At 38.3% G+C, this 18,980-nt stretch overlaps 1 protein-coding gene across 4 annotated transcripts in view; it reads left to right on the top strand.

Moving 5' to 3' along the window:
* The window catches only part of CLSTN1 (calsyntenin 1), a 33,845-nt gene that overhangs the window by 4,913 nt on the left and 9,952 nt on the right, over window positions 1-18,980 (top strand). For 2 of the 4 annotated variants that reach the window (XM_065738029.1, XM_065738027.1), the window contains exons 2-10: window positions 3,662-3,784; window positions 9,550-9,579; window positions 10,992-11,187; window positions 13,447-13,655; window positions 14,231-14,380; window positions 14,469-14,654; window positions 15,162-15,410; window positions 16,357-16,478; window positions 17,866-18,028. In XM_065738029.1, the coding sequence (XP_065594101.1) occupies window positions 3,662-3,784; window positions 9,550-9,579; window positions 10,992-11,187; window positions 13,447-13,655; window positions 14,231-14,380; window positions 14,469-14,654; window positions 15,162-15,410; window positions 16,357-16,478; window positions 17,866-18,028 (1,428 nt within the window). The remainder of the gene's footprint in view (window positions 1-3,661; window positions 3,785-9,549; window positions 9,580-10,991; window positions 11,188-13,446; window positions 13,656-14,230; window positions 14,381-14,468; window positions 14,655-15,161; window positions 15,411-16,356; window positions 16,479-17,865; window positions 18,029-18,980) is intronic. The other 2 variants (XM_065738030.1, XM_065738028.1) reach the window with 1 other exon arrangement.

The raw sequence follows: 18,980 nt of genomic DNA, 5'->3' as shown, positions 1-18,980 counted from the left end.
CATGTTCATTTGTTAATTCTTCTAAACAGCACACAAAAATGCTGCTAATTGATCTGCTGGATTGCATTCTGCAGCATCAGCCATTGCTCTTGAAGGAGCATCCTTCCTTTAAGAAATATCTCCTTCCTGAGAACAGTCAGGAGTTGTTCTAGTTGATGTTAGTGAAAGTTGGTCGGTTCTGTAGCAGGAGAAGCAGCATGCGCTTGCTTGGAGTGAATGATACTGTAAAACCTGATGTTTAAGGCATGTATCCTTTCTCTTTCCACCTCTAGCTTGGCAGCAGTTATCTTCAGGTAAAATTGGACAGGTTGCTCGTACCAAACTTGCAGATGCATGTTCAGCCATTGCCTGGCAGCATAAAGGCTCTCGTGTGAGCTGTATACTGCTTAATTTGCTGCTGGGGAAAAAGAGGTAGGCTTATCTGTTCTAAAAACTATTTGGTCACTAACCACTAAGTAGAAGGCAACTTGCTGTGGTTTGCTTGGGAGGCTTCCTTCACTTGGCTACATTAAATACTTGTTGGGATTTACAGCAGATTCCAGTGGAGGTGCTCACAGATAGTGTGAATATTGTATTTCAAGGAAAGCAGTGTAGTTTATCCCGCTTAAATGGCAGGAGATTAACAGCTCAGGGCACTAAGTGCCGAGCTTGGAACAGGCTGACTGTTTCAGTTTGAAGTTAACAGTGTGGCCCTAGACGACTTTCTTGGCTCTTTTCAGGAATTTTTTAATGTTTTCAGAGAAAAAAAGTGAGAAGGTAGTTGTCAGCCTCACATTTAATGTTATTTAAGCCAACTGACATCAGAATAGTTCTTGCTTCAATTCTGCAGTTGTTTCAAGGGAGGCATTAATGAATTACTCATAAGCTTGGCCTCATATTTCAAATGCTGGCTTGAGAATTTCTTACACTGCGTGGTTATGCTGGAGTCAGGAGATCACAAGTACGGATACGGGGCCTTTCCTGGATATTCAGCAATTAGTTCGGTGTGTGATTTAAAATCCAGTGGTGTTTAGCCTTCATAAACACAAAGGGATTTAAGCTTTATGATTTGATTGTCTACAGCACAATAAAATGACATGACTTTGCTTTTAACTGGGGCTGTTTGAAGGTTCACTAGGCTTTGCAGATGCTTAGCATACTCATCATAATTGTGTTCATATGTGGTTATGGTACTTTAGGCTTTTGTAGAACTCCCTATCCTACCGTAATGGGATTTATCATAGCTTGCAATATCAGGAGAAGTTTTCTCAATGCTTTAAATATATATATATGTAAAATCTGTGTTTAGAAGCTTTAGAATGGAGATGCACTTTTATTCTGACAGATCTGTGCTGGTATTTTTATACTAGGTCTTATGAAGGCTTGGGTGAGCAGATGAGAGCTCAGTCATATGAGATGTTCAGCTAAGTAGTAACTGACAGAGCTACATCAGCAACAAAAAGATACACAGCTGCATCCTCCTTGTGTTTTGAACTGCCAGAGCTGTATTAGCAAAGCACTTTTGTTGTAGACCAGGTTGGATTAGGAGATGTGCTTCATTTAGAGTCTTACACTGTAACAGTCATCAGTGCCTTCCCTCAAAGGGAGGAGTGATGTGTTAGTCCCTTCGCACGTGAAGAAGTTTGTTTAAAACACCAGGTTCCTTGGAGGGTGCTGCAGTGTACTTCTGGCTGAGCAGAGCAGTGTGGCTGACACGGAGCTGACTGTGTGGTACCCTGAATATTGAAATCGTGCCCGTGTGAGCGTATTGAGGCAATAAAGATAGTGTTGCCATATTGAGTAAAACCACAAGGCAGTAATTAAAGGCTCTTTGCATTAAAGTAGTACATTGCAAATTCACTCTTGCTGCATCCTTGTGTATGGAGAGGTTATATCCTGTATCACTTTGTTGCCACTAACCAGTAAAATGTGGCAGATGAAAGTGTATTGAGTGAATGTTATGGTTTCCTATATGAGTTCCCTGCATCTATGTTTAATCATTTCAGTGTCCTTTTATCTCTCTTTCTTTAAATTTCTAAGGGTAAGCACACAACAGACATCTTAAATGTATTTTAGTGTCTAGGTTAGCATTGTGTCTCTGCTGCATTGATAGTCCACTCATGTAATTCTGCAGGGTGAGGCAGCAGGACTGCACTGCACAGCGGTGTACTTGCTGTCGTGCAGGCTTGGTTGTGATTGCACAGGCATTCATGTTGGAGGTTGTAAGTAGTGTAACTCATAAAAGGCCAAAATCCGGATGATATCAGCTATTACATGTCTTTTGTATGTTTGTTAGAACCTCTAGCAAAGCTTTTCTTGTGTGTGGCTGCATCATCTGCTGAAGGTGGCGTGGTTTTGTATGGTAAGGAACAGTTTTCAGGGCTGTTATTCCAAGGGAATATTTTCCAGAAGCTCCAAGCAGCTACACATATACAACCTTCCAGAACTAGATCTGGGAAAGTAGAATGAATTCAATAAGAAAGAAGACCAAAAAGAATATATTCAACTGTCAATAAAAAAGCAGTTTACCCACATACACTGTTTATGTGAGCTGTATTTATCTTTAGCAAGTGTGATGTAAAGATAATTAATAACAAAGGCTTTCTTACGTTGGGTTGTCACGTAGGAGCTGAGGACCTGGCAGGTTTTATGGTTTTATCTCATATCTTTCATGATGCTCTACAAAAACTCCTTTTGCAAGCTGACAAAGAAAGCTAAAAGCAGAGGAAGACCCATTATCTTAAACACTTCCAGGCCTTCAATTTTCAGATAATTTCATGCAGACTTGAAGAATGCTTTTATGGGTGCATTGCTTGGGAGGAGCTCCCCTGTCTCCTCAAGCAACTGAGCAGGTGATAAAACAAGCAGTTGGGATGCTACTCAAGGCATCCTGTTAGATATTGGAAGGGGCCTGAGGTCATAGTCCCATGCAGATGTTTTCAATCTGCATTAATCATACGCTGGATTAAGGAAAACGTAAGTGCAAGTCCTGCAAAAGCAGAGGGGCACAGAGCACCTGCCTTGCACCTCCGCAGCTGAGATATGGAAGTGCTGAACTTGTCCCTTGCCCTTTTCTGTAGCTCTTCCTGTCTCTTGTTTTCTTGCACTGACATCGTTCCACAGCTTCTGTGAGATTCCTGGAGCTCTTCTTTTGATCTCTATCTCCTCTCTTAGTAGTAATAATAATAATAAACACACACAAGAAAAAAATGCTGAAACCACACAAAATGTTGACTACTAGTATCTGTTCTCTGAAGAGCAAGCCACCAACCAGATCCCACGTTTTCCAGGCTGGAGGGAAGCAGAGTTTCAGCAGCCCCTTGTGTTTCCTGTTGGCTGGTCTCTTGTCTGCTGCTGAATATGGCTTTTGCTGGCATGATGTTTGGCACTGGTGAGAGCAGCTACCCATCACTGTTAAAAGGTTTTCAAATTGCACTTCAGGGCCATCTTAAATCCCAGCATATTTAAAAGAAACAAATTTAGATGCGAGTTAGTTTTGGAAAGCCTACAGGGACTATGAACTCTTCTGAATGTACCTGGCCAGGATTTTGTCTCATATTTTTGAATGCAGTAAAATACTCCTTCAGATTTGGAAAACAAAAATGAAGCCAGTATTATATGGAATTTTTAAGAAGTCCTTAGTTTCAAAAATGTTAACCTCAGTTTTTTTCTTTCCTTTCAGTTAACAAGCATAAGCCATGGATTGAAACCACCTATCACGGGATAGTTACAGAAAATGACAACACAGTGCTCCTGGACCCCCCTTTAATAGCCCTGGACAAAGATGCACCTCTGCGTTTTGCAGGTAAATAAATAATCCAGCTTTATTTTTTAAGATGTGGAAACACTATTTTGATGGCAAACACTGTGTTAATTGGTGTATTTTCCCTAACACTTGGGTCCTGTTTGTAGCTTACAGATCCTAGGAAATACCCACGTATGGACCACAGTTTTATCTGATATTTACAGCCATATTCGCATACCCAAGTGGACAATAGTGTGTATTGCAGATACTCTTTCAATTGCTCTTGTATGTGTTACTTGTTCTGAATTTCTTTGCATAGTGTCTGACCTTTACTTCAGTCCTCTGGATTCCACATTTCACAGCGTTCAGTTCAGAGTTCCAAAATATGCATTTCCTTATCATTCTGAGCAGATTTTGGTTTTCTTAATGTTTTCTATTTGTGTCTTAATAGGTTGAGAAGGCATTAGTAGAATTGAGAATTGAATACTGCGTTTCCTTTCTGCAGTATTTGAACCATGAGTTTCTGTAAAAATCCAGACTTCGTGTGATAAGTTTGTGTAGCAGTTCAGAGTGCTTTAGAAAATGGAAAGCCTCTTCTACTCAAAGAATCACTGATAGTTCTCAGCCAACCCTGTCAGAGAGCAGAGGTGGTGTAAGAAAATGTTATTTTCAGCATTGTTTTTTTTAATTTGAGAAACATGAAGCCTGAGACATTTAATGATGTAATGTATTTTATGGTTGAGGTTCCTTTAGCTGTAAGCTAGTGCTAGAAATAGGACCTTTGTTAAATTTTGGGAGGAATTGTGGAGGGAAGCTTGGCTCTTTTGAAGCCTTCATTAAATGTAAGCTAGATTCCTGCATCTGGGAAGGGAAATGTTGTGTAAATGGGTTTGAGCCAGTATTGCTGCTGTGCAGATTATCTTCCTGGGTAATGGAGTCTTTCAGTAGTACTGGTGTAATACTGACCGAGGAGATGTAGAAGTAAGCTGACTGTTAGATTAGTGGAGTAGAGTTGAAGAGGTCTTCTCTTGTAGGTGCTGTTCATCTACGTGAGCAGAGCATCTCTGGACTGAGATTTGCAGCCTGAATGATGCAGATGAAATATCATTCCCTTTGCTTTATTCTTTTCTGTTTCAGATTAGAGTGCTAAAGCACAGATAGTGCTGCCTTTGCTTGAAATTGGTGAATTCAGGTTTTCTATCTCCTGTATACCTCAGTGGTTTAGCACTGTCTTAAAGGCTTTTTCTCCTCTAACAAAGCATGTAGGAGATGATACACAAACCATTTGCAAAACGTATGCTGATTTTTCACTGTGCCAAAGGACTGTCAGCCAATGGTCCTCTTACAAACTTCTGCTGTAGTGTTTGGTTGTTGTTTTCTGAAGTCTACCATGTAAGAATATTCATTCATTAACTAGATACATTATAATGGAAGGGTGTTCCTTTGGTTTCACAAAATATTAGTAAACAGTTTTTGAAGAACACTGTCCAGCATCTGCAGGTATTTAAATTAACTGCAGTGGTTAACAGAGGCTTAAATTCTCTACTTACCAATTAGCTGGTTAAATCAATGTTTTTTATGTCTACCATAAAGTGGAACAGTACTTGAATCTGTCTTTGAAGAGACCAGATGTGGGAGTGGTGTTGAATCAGCATTACCAATTTTAGTTGGTGGTGTGGTGGCCATGTCCTGGAATGGAGAATAGCATTGTTATTGTCCAGCAGCATCTATGTGGGTGTTTACGTGTGAGAAACCCTTTAGGTTGCTGACAGCATGTTCTCACAGCAAAACAAAGCATTTTCAGGATTAAATGGCTACTTCAGCCCTAAGGGTATTGCAAATCAAATTTGTTCATGCTTCAGAAGGTTGGATGTTTTAATTAGCTGTGCCTCCTAATTGAGGGATCAACCCTTCTGAACTGTCTGTAGTTTTGAAATATTTTAAATAGTCTTTTGCTTCACTTCAAATTTGAGCATGTCAAAACATCTCGAAAATAGTTCATTTAAATGCTCTGTAGTACATGAACTGTGGGGCAAGAAGGAAGAATGTCTTACTGCTTTACTCTGCTGTGGGTAGGATCCTTACGTTTATGTATGCAAAAATAATACTGCTGTTCAGACATCTATTTCTAGAATAACTTGGTAAGCATTTGCATCTGAAACAATGCACTTCTGATGGCAGAATTTGAATTTAGATGTGCTGGGTCTGTGTAATTCATAGAGACCCTCTGGCATCAGTCTTCTGTTTTGTGTTTGTTACGGATCTGCTTGGGAAGATAATGACCTTTCTGGTTCTTCACTGAAACTCTTCTACGTTACAAATTAAGTCATGCTGGAATTTGGTCATAAAATAAAGGGCAACAACATTTTCTATTGCACATTAGCATAATTTATGTCTAAAATCAGTTTAATGTTTGGAACTCTTAGTATGGATTTTCCATTCACTGTTCAAAATGGAACTGACTTTGTATTGCATTTGAATCAAACTGTTGTATCTGGATGTCTTCCCTTAGTTGAATGTGTATTGTTGAGGGTCTTAGTAGCAAAAGGTTTGAAGTGTTTCCTTTGTGGAAGGAAAAGCTTCTTGAATTGTTTGTGCATCTCTCATAAGGTTCTAATTCCCCAGCCCTCCAAACCCTGGAGAAAAACACCCCACATTCACAATATGTTACTCTTACTGATCTGGATGCAAGAATTATTTCTGTGGGGGTTAGGAATTTTTTAACTTAGAGCATGAATATGAATAGGGCTTTGAAAATAGTCTTACAGAATCTCAATTTGTTCCTTTAAAATCAAGTGAAATCCACCAAACCTTTTGCCAGCCTCTCCCTGGAGGTGTGCAGTGCACGTGTGCTGGTGGGTGAGCAGCACATTTCCATGCTGTGCTGCCAGCCCTTGTTTGGTTAGGGCAGGGAGCTGTGCTGACATCCTGTCTGCAGCAGGCTGGCGTCAGTGCAGTGCTCAGCTGGATGGAGGCTATAAAGAAACAATATGTGGAGAAGATGAATGCCACTGTGTAATCTGTGGATTTGATCTTGTCACATCCAAGGAATAATTCAGCAGATGTACATCCAATGTGGTATACAGCCGTATCTGTAAAGTGAGATAGTTTTTCAACTTAGGTCCAACTGAGTCAGAATACTGTGAAATAAAGTTCTATCCCAGTGACGTGGTGTTTAGCTGAACGGTTCCCAATAGATCAAATAAAAATCCAATTGCAGGTCCATCTGTATTCTCTTTAACAATGAGGAGAGATAGAAATTCATTTCAGCAGTGAATCTCAACTTCAAGGTGAAACGATAACAAGTGACGTACATATATATAACATAGCACGAAACCTTAGGGAGCATATTTGCTACTAAATACGTTGCTTGGAACTAAGTTTGCTGAATGGCAATGAATAAAAAAAATCACTGCAAAAAAATTGTATTATCATAGAAAATTTTTACCTCTACGATATAAACACATGCATTTCAGAACTGAGATAAAAAGGAGTGTCATCCATGCATGGGAGTATTCATCCATAAGATGTCCTATTTGTCTTGAAGTAGTTCTAAATCAGTGAATAATATTTTGGAGAAAAGAGATAGAACATGAGTTTTTAAGTATTTTGTACTTCTGAGGGTTAAATTACTGTTTTGCTTCTTTGTTTTGCAGATACCTTTGGAAAAAATGAGCTTTAAAAGTCTGTTCAGTTGGAAACCGTGCATTTGCTTCTTTGTAGCACTTCTACCATAAGTAACACTGTAGTTCTCAGGCTCTGTAACTTGTGCAGTTTGAAGCACCTTATCCATGCAGCAATAAAAGGGATCTTTGTTAATCTCATTAGCATGAAATAGAAAATACAGTTATGTTGGGTCAGTTGTTGTTCTGGGAAATATCTGGCAGGAATTGATCTCTAGTACACCTTGAACAGAAGCTTTGTGCCCTGAAAAGCATCTGGAGACACTTGAATATTAACTGAAAAGCTTATTTATGTCTTTGCTTGGAAGTCTGAATGTCCTAAGAGCCAAAATCTGAGTTGGTGCCTGACCTAAAGGCCGTTTCAGCTGAGTTATGAAGTGACCAGTTGTTAACCAGCCTTCCCTTCTCCCAGATGGATAATCACTGCATTAACACACTTCTCCCTCTTCCTTCCATTACCATGTTTTCAGCTTTCGTGTCTCCCTTCCTTATTTTTTCAGTAACCTTCATGTTTTCACACCCAGTGTGTTCCTCTCAAGGTTAGAGTTCCTGGAAGGCACGGGAGATTCCTTGCAGGTGGATTATCAGTTATTGTTAACCAGTGGTGTCAGCCACAGATTGAAGCGGCGTAAGATTTTTTTAAATGATCCTTTTGCCAAAAAATATTAAAATCCAGGGTTGTATTTCTATCTGATATAAAAATATACAGAATTAAACTGTGAGGATGTCTCAAAGAGGCAGTCTATGTGTGCATTAAAATAAAGAGCTGATTATAAGTATAGGGGTTACCCAATGTGGGCTTCAGAGAGGGCTTAACGAGAGCTGTTTCAGAAACCAGCTCCTTTAGAAAAGGAGGACTACAAACCAGGATGCATTGTATTTTTCCCTAATGGTATTATTGCTGGAAAATTGCCTTTTAAGAAAAAATACTTCTCTGCAGTTTTAGTGCTCTGTCTCTTCTTGAGGCAACTATGGAATGGAGAACTGGAAAACTTCAAGTTCTTGGAAATATGTGAGAATGAAAAGGAGACGTGATTGGGGTGATTTTATGGGTACAAATCTGCTGTGCTGTACTCCAGTTCAGGTCAGAGACAATGGTAATCGGGAAAAAATAATTAATATGTTAGGTGATCTGTAAAATATGCTAGTATGGGTTTGAACAAAATGATAACTTATAAAAGAGGGAGGAACATGGTTAACTTTACCTTCATTAAAGTCGTGAAGCCTTTCAGGGTGTCTCATGCAGTCATCTAGCACCATTGTAAGGATCAGTTATGTCTGAGATCTCCTTGTGAGGGTAGAAGATCCAGGACACGGGGAGCCCCTGCTTCTCTGAGTATTCAGTATTGCTGTATCGTAGAGTAAAATGACAGAAAGTGTTGGTTGGTTGTTGAACCTGGCAAAGAAATGCACTGCTAAGGGAATATACACACTCCTCCTACTTGCCCACATTTCTTAAATTAAAGCTTTTATCATCATTATGGTCAGAGTTGAGTGTGTCTCTGCTTAACTCAGAGTGATTGCGGTACCCTCATGCTGAGTTTGATGTAGTACTTTAACTTTGCAAATGCTGGGTGTTATACAGCCTGTACAGATAAAATACGATTTGAGAACACAAGCATCCTCTGACTGGTTAAAGTTTTTTTTTTATTTCAGGAGATCAAAACAGGGATACAAAGTGGTTTTAGTTTTAGCAACATGGAGGTTTCAGTAGACTGGTTGAAAGTTGGTTTGAAGTGTCTAGCCTGTCTTCCTTAAATACAAGAGTACTGGTAAATTTTGTTGAAAATTCGGCTTTATGGATGATTGTGTGTCAACATGAAATTTTGAACCTTCCTTGTTTAGCAGTTGAATTTTTTTTTTCAATTAAAAGAACCTTTTGATAAGCCTGCAGCTGATATATCTCCCTTCAGAATTCTACGAATGACAATCTGGAGATAAAAGGTTAAATCATATTTAACATGACTAAAACTCTAAAATGGTAACAGTTACAACAAATCACCACTGAAATTGTACACTACTTTTTTTTTTCTTTTTTTCAAAGTTTTTCTGTGTAATGTGTGCATCTTTGCCTTTTCCTTATTTGCTCCCTTTTCAACCTTTCCTGTATTACTGACTTGGGTTTATCTTTTCTCCCTTTAGAGAGTTTTGAGGTGACAGTCACCAAAGAAGGTGATAAAGGGTTCTTTCTATCCCTTTTATGAATATTAACCCACTAACTTTGGTTATGAAATGGGGAATCAGCACTTAAACAGAAGATCCTGTCATGCTCTTTGTCCCATTTATTCTCCCAGTTCTTTTCTATTTTAAAATATATCGATAAGAATTGTTATGTAACCAAACCCTTGGTTAGAAATATCTGTACATCAGACATCCATTTGAACCATTGGGGATTATTATCCATATGGGCATTGATGATTTGGGGAAAGTTAACATTTTTTTTCTATTTTCACTGGTAGTTCTCTTTTTTTGGATGTTACGCTTTTTCATATGCTTGGTGAAGTAACATTTAGCTGCCAAAGCATTATTGATGCCTTCTGTGCAGCATGCTTCCTTCAGGACTTATTTCAGTGGCTTAAAATCTGAATCAAGTACATTTTTAAAATGATTGTAGGCATATCTATAGTAGGAATTTGTTCTTGGTACTGCGATACCTCTGCAGTTATAATAAAATAGTGTTTTATATTGGTATAACACAATCACTTTCATAACAAGTTATACAAGTATAAACACAGTATATCTCCTCAAAGGTTGAGTGGCTTTTGTTAGCGCAGCTAGGTCAGCAAGGGCTCAGTCCTCATTACCTGCTGACAGATTGCCCCATCGTGCCAGCAAGGTGTCTTGTAGTGTAATCTTAAGCTCAGACATGTTTTAGAATGATGTACAAGGAGCTTTGCTTCAAGTGGATTAGGATGGAGAGTTTGAATGGAAAGGAAAGCCTACCAAATCATCCCTTGTGAGAGCTTTCTCGATTAATATATTTGGTCTGTTAGTAGATAGTTGTTGAAATGGATGCCTGAGAAGTTGGTATTTCTACCTTTCTCATTCAGTAGTTTATTTTGATTCCCTAATTTTAGTCAGGTACATTGCACAGGAAGACTTTGTTCATTGATCTGTTGACAGAATTTCTGTAATTAAGGTGCTGAACCTGTCCTTGCAGCTTTCTCATCCCTTGACTTGTAACTGTGCATTTTAACCTTTTGCTCTGGTCAAAATAAACAAGCTGCCCAGCTATTCCCAGTAGCTTGGCATAGAAGATATTACAAGTGGCCTTGGCTGTGTGCTCTCATAAGTTCTACTCTTACCCTAGAGCTATCTCAAGTACTCCTGTGAAATGCCTGTCTACATTTCTCTTTTTCTCTTTTGTATTCCTGCATGAATGGATGCAAGTAAACGAGTTGCTTGGAAGGCAGACGTATGCTTCTTTTTACTAAAGTTCCCAGAAATCACCCATTTTAAAGCACAGTGCTCTTGCTTTGTCCACAGACCCTCACAAACCCTTGGCTGCAAACTATTTGGTCATTCATTTAAAAACTGCGTAGTGATTTTGACCACTTCTAACCTCTGTTGCTTTGAATCTGTAGGTGAGATTTGTGGATTTAAAATTCATGGGCAGAATGTCCCCTTTGAAGCAGTGGTAGTGGATAAATCCACTGGTGAGGGAATAATACGCTCCAAAGAAAAGCTTGACTGTGAGCTACAGAAGGACTACACGTTCACCATACAGGCCTACGACTGTGGGAAGGGACCAGATGGAGCAAATGCAAAAAAATCCCACAAGTAAGTAAGTCTGTGGTTGGCTGAGGGGAAGTTTGGTTTCAACTGGCCTCCTGCTTGTGATGATTTACGTCCTGTGTGTTTAGAGTAAATGCAAACCAAGTGTTAATAGTGGAAGACTTCCATATAGTGGCAGTGTAGCAAAATGGAAATGAACTGTTTTGATATCTCTAACTGTATTTTAGATGATACTGCTTTTCCCTTGACATCTCTGATGGCTCCTGAAATATTTAAAATCTGGCTTGAATTGATGTAAAGATTTCGCGTGGGATGCCAGTTACAGACATTGTTTCAGAGTTCAGTTTCAAAACCAAATAAACTGGTTCAGTAAGCCATGACAAAATGGAAAAGAATACATATTGCTGTAATTTCCAGCTGGCCTCACCCTATAAAGTGAGATCAGTAGCATGAGGTTCTTCTCTGCCTAGATTAAAGGATGGGAACAAAGCAATCTTTATCTAAAGAATAAACCACAATTTAAATGCTCTCTAGAATTTGACTTGCAAGTAATGATATAGCACCCTGGTGTCAACATCTGCCAAGCATGTGGAAGATTGCTGTTAGTGCAAAGCAAAGGACACAAACAAGATGAGGACTAGTTTACCAGAAGTCATCTTGGTGTTAAATCCTGTTGTTATTCTGTAGCTGTATGCTTCAAATATACAGCAGAAAGTTATCTTTTATAAGAGTTACACTGATGAAAAATAGATATCCCTGTCAGATTTCTATTTGATGCTCCATTTTACTTTTGATGAAACATCTGAAACAAAAAGATGGCAATATTCATTTTGTTTGGTTGCCTGGAATTAATGCTTAGCTCAGTTTGATGTTGTATGGTTCCTTCTCCACACTGTAGAACTGAAATGTATTTTTGTGCCTGTACAGGTTGGTTGAGATGTAAACTTCCTTCTTGATAGATCCAAAAGAATGTATATAAAGCTAAAATAAGAGTTGTATCAAAATGTGTAAGCTAGAGAAAAGGTAACAAAAGTAGAACTGGGAAGTTCCTAATAAAAAGGCAGCCATTCGATCTCCTCAGTATATATATTTAGAAATTCCTTATCTTGGGCATTTCATGGAAGTGCATGAATAAATAGTTAAAGTGTCTGGCATGCAAGTGGCTGATCTTTTGCCTTTCTGAGCAAGCAGAACACAGCTTCCTTGGTAGAGGTGTGATATGTGTGGTTGCCAAGTGATGCAGTGTTATGGCTGTGCAAATTTCTCTCTGTGTAGCGAGCTAAGACAGCAGAGGTTGGTTAAGCTGTCATTACAGCATTGCTCTGTGATACAGGACTGTGTTCTGCAGCTCTGCTTTTGCCACAGAATAATGGGTTTCTAAAACCTGTACCTACAAACCACTCTCAAAATGTCCTGCCTCATGGCTGTCTGTTACTGTAGTCAGTAGTACAAGCAGTGTTAGTTAAAGAATGCCTTTTACTGCTGTAATTGATTGGGTGTGCAGAGTAAAAGAGAACCTTAAGGATACTTTTTTAATGTAAGCATTTTAAGTCTTTTGCTCATATATAAGGGCTGTAGAGATTGGATTCTTTATTAGTTTGTATTTCAGAGACTTGTTCACCTTTTCTTGATCACTGACTTAAACCCCGTATTTTTTCCATTTGTGTATATTCCAGACCCAATCTGCTTAGGATTATTTAGCTTGCTGGATATGTGTTACAGTGAATCCTGCTACTGCTTTTTTTCTTTTTTTTTTTTTTTAATTTAAATTGTCTAATCTCTTATTCCTATATCCAGGAGATAAATCAGTTTACACTGGCATACAGCCCTTGGTACTTCATTATGAAAAGAAAGCTAATCAAATGCACTTGATTGAGCTCTTAGTCCAAGACAAGTCATGACTGCCATTCTTATTCACATGAAATAAAAATTGGATGTTTATATCAAATACTCTGACAGCAGAGGAGAACTGAAAGGATCGTACTGTTATCAGAACTAAATGCCTATTTTGTCACAGCTGTACTTTGTTATATTTCTGGAAAGTGGCAGCAACTTGGTAGTTGCAATATTGGGCATCTAATTTTAAGCAGCAATAGTGAACAATAACGTGGAACCATGCAGGGAAAATATTCACTGCTCTTCCAGTTAGGGTACTTGAGATTTTTAGTCTTGTTAGCAGTTTGTGGCTTCCTTCAGGGAGCTTAAATTCTGGAGTAGTTTCATCTGTAAATGAGATGTTTTATCAGAATCCACACATGGATGGGAGAGTTGCAACGAAAACTGACTTTGCTGTTTCATTTTCAGAGCAACAGTACACATTCAGGTGAACGATGTTAATGAGTATTCTCCCGTGTTTAAAGAGAAGTCATACAAGGCAACAGTTATTGAAGGGAAGAGGTATGATAACATCCTGAAAGTGGAAGCAGTGGATGCAGATTGTTCACCTCAGTTCAGCCAGATTTGCAACTATGAAATTGTAACTCCGGATGTTCCTTTTGCAATTGACAAGGACGGTAAGAATATCATGCAAGACCGAGTGGGAATTACTGTCATTCACTGCCTTAGGCATAGGGCTTCAAATTGATCAGCATAAAACTGCAGCAACCCTGCTTTAACCCTTTCCTGTGATGCAGTTAAATGGACACGTTTAGCACTTGGAATTTATAATAAAAAGTGAAATGCCTTTCAGTGCACAGTATAGTCACTATGTACTGATGCACTGAGCAGATAGTTGGCATGTTTTGTTTCTTGTAAAGTACTTCTCAGAACAAAAAGACACCTGTATTATGTTTTAAACCTGCTCTTAGTAAGTTCTTTTTTTTTGGCCTATTGTTTTCTTTTGCTTTCAAAAGTGGGATTCTATTTGTGAGCTTTTTTTCAAGTGAGATGCTTACATGTGGCTCTGAAATTCAGTGTTGTGGATATTGGGTTTGAAGTGTAGCGTTGTGTTTATATCATTTCCATTTGGTCTGTGATCTGTGGACTATTTCCAGATGTCCAAGGAGCCTGACTAAGCAAAGCCAGGACAGTTTAATGCAGTACTGATCCTGAAATATTCATTTCTGAATACAACTTTTTTTTTTTCCAGGTTACATAAAAAACACAGAAAAGTTAAGCTATGGTAAAGAGCATCAGTATAAACTGACAGTCACTGCGTATGACTGTGGGAAGAAGAGAGCTGCTGAGGATGTATTGGTTAAAATTAGCATTAAGCCTACGTGCAAGCCTGGCTGGCAAGGTTAGTTTGAGCTCTTTTCATTCTTCTTTGCCACTGCCTTCAGTTAAATGGAAGTGTTTTTTAAATGTTTCTTTGAATAATTGTACAGGTTGGAGCAAAAGAATAGAATATGAACCTGGTACTGGTTCTTTAGCCCTCTTCCCAAGTATGCGTTTGGAGACATGTGATGAGCCAATAACCTCAATTCAGGCAACAGTTGAACTAGAAACCAATCATATTGGGAAAGGCTGTGATAGAGACACCTACTCTGAGAAATCCATTCACAGACTTTGTGGTAAGAATGCTTTTCTTATGATAAAGTGCTTCTTTTAGGCTGAATATTATGTTAAAACACACGCAGTCTTATTAGACAGTGATCTGCTTGGGTTCAGTGTGATATTCTTATGCAGATCTCTTCAGCTGGATGGATATTAATCTTACAGCTACCATAGTGGCAAGAAAAAAGCATTATTTTCATGGATGTGAGGGGCAAATGGTATTAATGTAGTGGTTCCTGAGATAGAGGATAAGTAAAGTTCTGCATGTGCAGAGATAGCAAGCAAAGCATTTTCAATGAGATCAGTAAGCTACCCAGAAATTAAACATATGGAAGAGATCATGATATTAGATATGTCTAATTTTAATGCTGTATTATTTGGTAGGAGAACTGTCTGATACGTAATGATAATGCTTAATGCTGACAAGTGGTGCTGTAAAACTAATGCTCATTAAAAACGGATATGAAGCTAGCTGTGAGCTTTCTGGTTACTACTTTGTTTTCATGTGAGCATTTTTGTTGTAGGTGCTGCTTCTGGCACAGCTGAACTACTTCCCTCTCCAAGTAGTGCTGCAAACTGGACGATAGGACTTCCTACTGATAATGGTCATGACAGTGACCAAGTCTTTGAGTTTAATGGCACACAGGCTGTGAAGATTCCAGATGGTGTTGTCACAGTCAATCTGAAAGAACCCTTCATGATTTCTGTATGGATGAGGCACGGGCCTGGAACCAAAGAGAAAGAGACAATTCTTTGCAATTCAGACAAGACAGGTTTGTCAGTTCATAAGTTCATAAGTTCATAAGTTCATAAGGTTGGAAAGGACCTATAAGATCATCTAGTCCAACCATCCTCCTATCACTATCTCTACCCAACTACTAAATTAAGTCCTTTAGCACCTCATCTAAACGCTTCTTGAACAGCGCTAGGGATGGTGCCTCAACCACCTCCCTAGGCAGGCCATTCCAGTGCCTGACCACTCTTTCAGAAAAGAAATGCTTCCTGAGGTCTAATCTAAATCTTCCCTGGCGCAACTTGTGGCCATTCCCTCTCGTCCTGTCATTACTTATCAGGGAGAAGAGGCCTACCCCCTCCTCACCACAACCCCCCTTCAGGAAGTGGTAGAGTGCAATAAGGTCTCCTCTGAGCCTCCTCTTCTCCAGACTAAACAATCCCAGCTCCCTCAGCCGCTCCGCATCAAGTATGAACAGTCTAACTTGTTGGATTTTGTTTTTATATGCTGTGGCAGCATACATGGGAACCTTGTGTTTTCTCTAGGTTTTTCTTGGAAGTGAAAGGAAGTGGACTGCAGAGTTGTTCTTTATTGTACTTCCCTGTAGAGGTGTGCACTTAGATTATCTAGCTTCAGCTGAAATGAGGTTGACTTATTTTTCTGACATTTATGTTATGCATTTCTTTTCATCATGGTAGGTGTATTACTCTGGCAAAGAAATCTAATTTTTACACCTCCACAAATGGCCTTATTCTCGGTACTGCCAAAAATCCTTAAGATCCACATATCAGGTTTAGTGACAGCATTGACTGCAATATATTTATTTTTTCTAGATGGAGGTAAGAGATAGTTAACATCTGATTTGCTTATATATTGGTTTTTATCTATTACTGTGGCATTTACATACGAGTATTCAGAACTGATGAATTGTTTTGAGTGCCTAATACTTAGAGGAGAGAATAAAAATACTTGAAACTCTCGTGCAGATATGAACCGCCACCACTACGCGCTGTACGTACACAACTGCCGACTTGTTTTCCTCTTCCGGCAAGATCCTTCAGAGGGAAAGACTTACAAGCCTGCAGAATTCCATTGGAAACTAAACCAAGTAAGTTTGGGCTACTGCTAAAATGTTAGAGTGCAGTGAAGAGCATTGGAGCCTAAACTTTCTAATAATGTGATTGTTAACAAATATTTTTTACAATTCGAGACACTTCTGATAGCAGGTTCTATAGAACCCAGTGGTATGTACTTGTGATAAGTGCCAGGGATAGTAGCAGCTCTACTTGTTCAGCTTTATTTCAACTTACTGCTTCAGTGCTTTCATTAAATCCAATGAGATGTTCATGAAATAAAGTATAAGTCGTATTCCAGAAAGGCAGTAAAATGTGGATGTATGTATAAAAATAAAATGCCAGACTTCAACCATTGCGTCAGTTATCTTCACTAAATACACTATAACGTAGTGCATATGAAAACAGGAAGCATAGGCGTTCCAGATTGTTTATAGCAGAGGAGTACTTCTGAGCATGCAACACTTTTGCATCAATGTGTTTAATGGAATAACAAAATAACTTCTTGATACTCTTCCACACTGGGACAAAATCTGTAACGTTATACACACTGCCAGCAGTAAGTACACATATTGTAGATAGCGATGAGTCAATTTATATAATTAGGTATTTACACCACAAAAAGAGAGTAATGGGGCTCTCAGGGATGCAGGTACTTTCTCTCCTGTTTAGGGAGAAGAGTTGTCTGTGTTCTTTCAGTTCATCTAATGTTAATTTTTTTAGATTTGAAAGCAGGTGCTATAATACTATGTCTTTTCTTTGATATTGCTATAATTTGCAGAATTTATTTCTGTGAATTTATGATGATTATGATCATGAAGAATGAGACAAAAGGGACTGGATATTTTATCTGTTTTCCCAGCTCGCTGGGTCTCATCAGTTACCTGACCAGAGTTACATTCTAAGATAGCTTGAACTATCCTACTGTTTTCTGTGCAGTATGTATATTGTTTTAATGGAAAAATGCCCATATATGTCCTTAGGGAAAGATGATTGCATTCTAAAAAGTAGCTGACTTTGAATGATCAGATGTGTCTGTAAACAGTCGCTTTCAGCACAAGCTTTTTTTTACTTTTGTCTAGTAATGTTATTTTATAACAGTATTTATAAATGTGCTAACATGTAGATGTGTATTTTTTTATTTAAATACACTCTTAATGTTTAGATCTTATAAAAACTAAAAATGGAAATAGATGCAGCTTTCTATAATGGCTATGGAAGAAATTACTTATAGATGTTTTACAGTTCCTTTGTTTTTTTCATGTATGTTCCATATGTGTGAAACATAAAGAACATCTATGCAGGCTTACACCTATTAGTATGTCTGCATGTGGGCATACACAAAATGCACATCAGATCCAGTTATTCAACTGCAGTCCTTGTCTTAAATATTAAAACAACTTTTAAACCTTTTTTATTTAGGTTTGTGACAAAGAATGGCACCATTATGTCCTCAATGTTGAATTTCCTGCAGTAACACTTTATGTAGATGGTGTTTCTTACGATCCTTTCCCAGTGACTGAAGATTATCCACTTCATCCTTCAAAAATAGAAACTCAGCTAGTAGTTGGAGCATGTTGGCAAGGTAACTTTACAATTGTTAATATATTTATTTCTGTTGGAAGAAAGATAACTTCTAATGTTTCTTGCAGAAGATTTTTGGGTTTGATTTTTGATATCTGATATTTCTTAGTAGTTTTTTCAGTGAGTTGATTTTTTTGTCAGTTTGTTTACTGGCTGTGTGTGTGTATGAATGACAAAGCTACTCACCAAGCAGCATTCCAGCAAAGAGGTTTCTCTGGTATATGTGAGGATACAGATAGATAGCTGTTTCTTATTAACAGTTTTAAGAGTGCATCTTATACTTAACCTTATTATGGAGAACACTAATTTCAAGTAGGTTGAATGGCATGTTTTAGAAAAAATGTTCTCATTAATCCAAGTATGGCCAGTAGGCAATTCAGCTAACCAGCACAGTGATGCTATCTCCTGGGTATTTTATCAGTTCTGCTAATAGAAATATAAGAAGCATCTACTTTATAATGTGCAGATTCTGGTTAAAAGACAGTATTCTGCAAACTGTAAAATGCTAATTCGTGTTCTCTAGTACCTGTGAAATCTACTCTTCAAACCTTGGGGAAAAAAGGTAGCAAGCACCTGAACATGGAGCACTGATAGCTGATTGCTGGAAGTCCCTGTAACAAAGCTCTTGCTTTGCAGTCCTGAACTGAAATGTTTGGTTTGCTGACTAAATTACATCCTAGGTGGAAACGAATTGATCTTTTGGGTCAGAGAGAGAGAGAGCAGTGTTATATCATACCTGTTTTACTGTAATTCAGAATGTAGACTGTAGTTGCAATCTGCAGTAGTGCATAGAAGTAGCTTGTAAAAGACTGACAAATAGAAAACTTTGAGACATTTCTATCAAATTAATGGTTGCTGATTTTATAATGTCTCTTTTTTTTCTTTCTTTGAATGTTAAGGATTTCAAGTGTAAGTGAAGGTTGAGTTATCAAAATATTTTCTCCATCAAATAG

This window comes from Cyrtonyx montezumae, unplaced genomic scaffold, assembly GCF_038088225.1.
Source record: "Cyrtonyx montezumae isolate F1298 unplaced genomic scaffold, pur_monq_1.0 scaffold_21, whole genome shotgun sequence".
Classification (NCBI taxonomy): domain Eukaryota; kingdom Metazoa; phylum Chordata; class Aves; order Galliformes; family Odontophoridae; genus Cyrtonyx; species Cyrtonyx montezumae.
Note: the sequence above shows the minus strand (reverse complement) of the source record. Positions and strands in the feature narration are given on the sequence as shown.